Source organism: Solanum verrucosum, unplaced genomic scaffold, assembly GCF_900185275.1.
Source record: "Solanum verrucosum unplaced genomic scaffold, falcon-dt-bn FXZP01000209.1, whole genome shotgun sequence".
NCBI lineage: Eukaryota > Viridiplantae > Streptophyta > Magnoliopsida > Solanales > Solanaceae > Solanum > Solanum verrucosum.
This window is the reverse complement of record NW_026020702.1, coordinates 797,591-801,266: the sequence shown is the minus strand read 5'-3', so window position 1 is coordinate 801,266 and position 3,676 is coordinate 797,591. Positions and strand designations below refer to the sequence as shown.

Genomic DNA, 3,676 nt, shown 5'->3' with positions numbered 1-3,676 from the left:
CTACCAAGCTCCAGAGGGCTCTTCAGAGAAGGACCCTGCAAAGAACAAGAGGAACTATTAAAACTGAATGTACCCCTGAGTTGTAATGCTAAACAATGGACAGATATTAAATTGAATTTGAAGCTAGGTACAAACATTACTTTATGCAGAGTTAAAAGGGGATTCAAAAAAAAAATCTCCAATTTCATTCACTTTGACCTTGTATCCATTTGGTAAGGTGATCAGGAAGGGATATGGTAGTGGTCTAATGTTCTTTAGGGAAAGTTTATTATAGGTCATATGGTGTGAGGCTCCTAAGTCTATGATCCAAGAACCAATGGTCAATTTATCACAACTACATGATAGGTCACCTATCTCATTCATTGAGGAATAACAAGCAAGTATACCTGCCAAGTTCACAGCTCCACTTAGCATATTATCTGAATTGTCAGCATCAGTGTTTCCAACTTGTAGAGTTCCCAAGAGATTGAGTAACTGTTCGTATTGACTCTTAGACAAGTTCAGTGGCATTTGTCTTCTCTGCTCATGATTTCCCTCAACTTGGTTGTTCCCTTCCTCAGAAGTGTATGCATTAGCTGCTGAAGCTGAACCCTTTCCTTTTGAAAACTTGGAACTTGTTGGATAGCCATGAAGTTTGTAGCACCTATCTTTGGTGTGATCAGACCTCTTGCAGTAGTCACAAAACAATTGAGGTCTGGTTTGTGAGTAAGCATTTACACTGCTGGAACTTGCCCTAAAATTAGAATTGCCAGAGTTACTTGTACTTCCTCTGTTTGAATTGTAGTTGGTCTTAAAACCCTTTCTAGTGTGTGTTGAAGAATATGCAACAAGAGATGTGGAATCTAGGGCAGTGGAGTTATGAGGCTTCATCTCCCTTTGCTTCTCCTCTTGACACAAAATAGCAAAAGCTTGTGCCATGGTAGGTAGAACATCCATCATTAGAATGTTCCCTCTCATAGCAGTATACACCTCATTCAACCCCATTAAGAAATGTATGAGTCTCGTGTCTTGTTCAACCTTGTACATCTTGGTCTTTCCACTACAAGTGTACACACAAGAGCATTGAGATGCAATGTCAATGGTGTTCATTTCCTCCCATAATTTCTTCATCTTTGTATAGTAGCCAGTGATGTCTAGATTTCCTTTTACCAGGTCATTGATCTCCTTCTGGATTTGGTACAACTTACAGCCATTCGTTTGGTCATAACGATCCTCTAATTCTTCCCAAAGTTCTTTAGCATTATTTACATATTGCAGTCCATCTCTCAAGTTTGGTGAAAGAGAATTGAGGATCCAATAAGTTACCATATCATCACATCTTTCCCAATGTGCAAAAGTTAGATCTGTAGAAGCTGGTTCACAATCTTCTCGTTAATGAAACCTGTTTTGCTTTGCCCTTAGTACAACTCTTCTTCAAGATTTGTAGCCAGTTCCATCAAAAACAACAGGTAACAATGTAGATCCTGCATTTTCTAATGGATGTAGATAAAATGGACTAGCAATGTCCATTGTAGTAGGAGCAACAGTAGGGATATCTTGTGCATCAACCATCAAAGGAAAAAGAAAGCTCGAAACAGGGAACAAATTCTAGATACAAAATCAATTCGAAAAATAGGACCAAAGGAATGAAAGAAAAATCTCAATGCAGTTCACAAATCAGAAACAAATGAATGTAGTGAAATCGAGATCAAAATTTCAATACAACTTAGAAATAAAAAAAACAGATGAATGCAGTGAAATCGAAATCAATTCAACACTCACATAACAGAATCAAATGCGGCATGAGAATCGCCCAGTCCAGGGCTCTGATACCATGTTGAAACTGGAAGCAGTAAAACTAAAATCCTCCATTAATAGAGCTTGAGTTTAGTGAAGAGAAATGGAACATTCTAGAGAGAAGATGAAATGGAAGATATGTGAATTGTATTTCACTAAAACTGAATGTATGAGCTTTACATTAATCTGTATTTATACATGTATGAAAAGCATGAAAATAACTAACTACTTTTCTGTAACAACTTAACTAACTCTAACTAACTATAACTAATTACAACTCACTAATTCTAACATCTAGTTTTCGACAATGAGTTATCACAGGCTGATCCCAGTTAGATTGAGACTCCCACCTTTCGGTTCGGGGCTACAGTTTTCTCTTTCTATCAGAAAACAGGGAGCTCGGGCCCTTGAAAATCCGCGTACCGTGTAAATTAAGCACATGATCTCCAAGTATTACAATGTTCAAATAATGATATATGATATCGAAATTGAGGCAGATTTAAGGATAAAAATGTGTGGCAGAAGCTATCACTTGAAGTTGTATCCACAAGGAGAAGATTAATGACTAGCAATTTGTTTCCGAGACAAAAAATCAAATACATAACAGATCTTACTCAATCGGTCGTGCCCCTCACAACAAAAATTATAAAGCTTCACAAACAGAGAATATGAGCCTCACACCGTAAATCCCACATATACAAAATACTATACAACATTCATTAGCAAAATTTATATATCATTTAAAAATATTGTGATATCCAAAGACTAGTACAATTATTATCCAAAGAAATGCCAACAAGAGTATAACACTAAATCATATATCATCATATCATCATCATCAACTGATGGAATATTAATAGAAAAACAACAACAAGATGTGTACATTATAATTTGCAGCGGAAATATTTGTTGTTGATTTTGCTGTCGAAAGGAATTGATCCAGATCTCTCTTTGAATCACAAGGAAACCAAGATCGTTCTTGTTCACAAACTAAGATTCTTCTTAGTGTGTAGATTGATTTGTGTAAAAAAATTCCTTTCTGTTTATTTACTGTTTTTGCCTTTCTCACGTTCTTCCATTCTTTTTTTTACATTCGCACGTCTGAAAAAAAATTACTACCACTAGGAGCCTTTTAAGGGGAGGTTGAACAGTCTCTTATCCTTTAAATAGGATTATCCATTTATTTAATTAATTAATTAATTAAATTGAATAGGACAAAAATGGATTGGGTCGGACAAAATCGGGTCGAGTTGGGTCGTCCACATGGGTGACTCACGACCAAAAACTTACATCTCCATTTCGTACATGGTGGACATGACCCAAGCCAACACAACATTAATCAGACACACAATTCATACGACAAATAGTTCGTGCGACCTGTGAGCATGAAGAGCTTACCTTTAAGGTTTTACAATCCCTACATAGGAATCCAATCACATGTGGAAAGAATTCACTACAATTTTAAGGACACTATTACTCACAATACCCCAGTTTTCATTCACTACTTCAGTAGTTACTTATTTGATCCTCATCCTCTTAAAGAGGTTAACTCGAGTCCACATTTAACTTTATACACACAATTACATTCAATATCAATATGGTTAGTGCAATAGTCGACTTGTGTATACATGTTTGTTTTTCAATTAATCACCTGTCCTTTCTTCTCGAATCTATATGTTTCAAACCAAATACTTTCCTGGATATGCACCGAATCATCGAATCACTCATGCCTATTAGTAACATGCTAAAGTAGAAACATTAATCGAAACTTCAAGAAATAGTAAAAGGTCAAAGGGTATTTTGTTGAGAAGTCATTTTAACTTTTCGGGGTCTCAAACAATGAAGAAACAAGGACCATTCTTTCACTGACCCATTGATCGCTTGACATACGTGGTATGCA

The 3,676-nt window shown here is 36.2% G+C and overlaps 1 protein-coding gene across 1 annotated transcript; it reads right to left on the bottom strand.

The window, feature by feature from the left end:
* LOC125812395 (uncharacterized) lies at positions 1–1,308 on the bottom strand. The gene is made up of 2 exons (XM_049491895.1): positions 387–1,308; positions 1–35 (listed from the first exon to the last, which is right to left on the bottom strand). The coding sequence occupies exons 1-2, from the start codon at positions 1,306–1,308 to the stop codon at positions 1–3; spliced, it is 957 nt and encodes a 318-aa protein (XP_049347852.1).
* Positions 1,309–3,676: the final 2,368 nt, after the last annotated feature.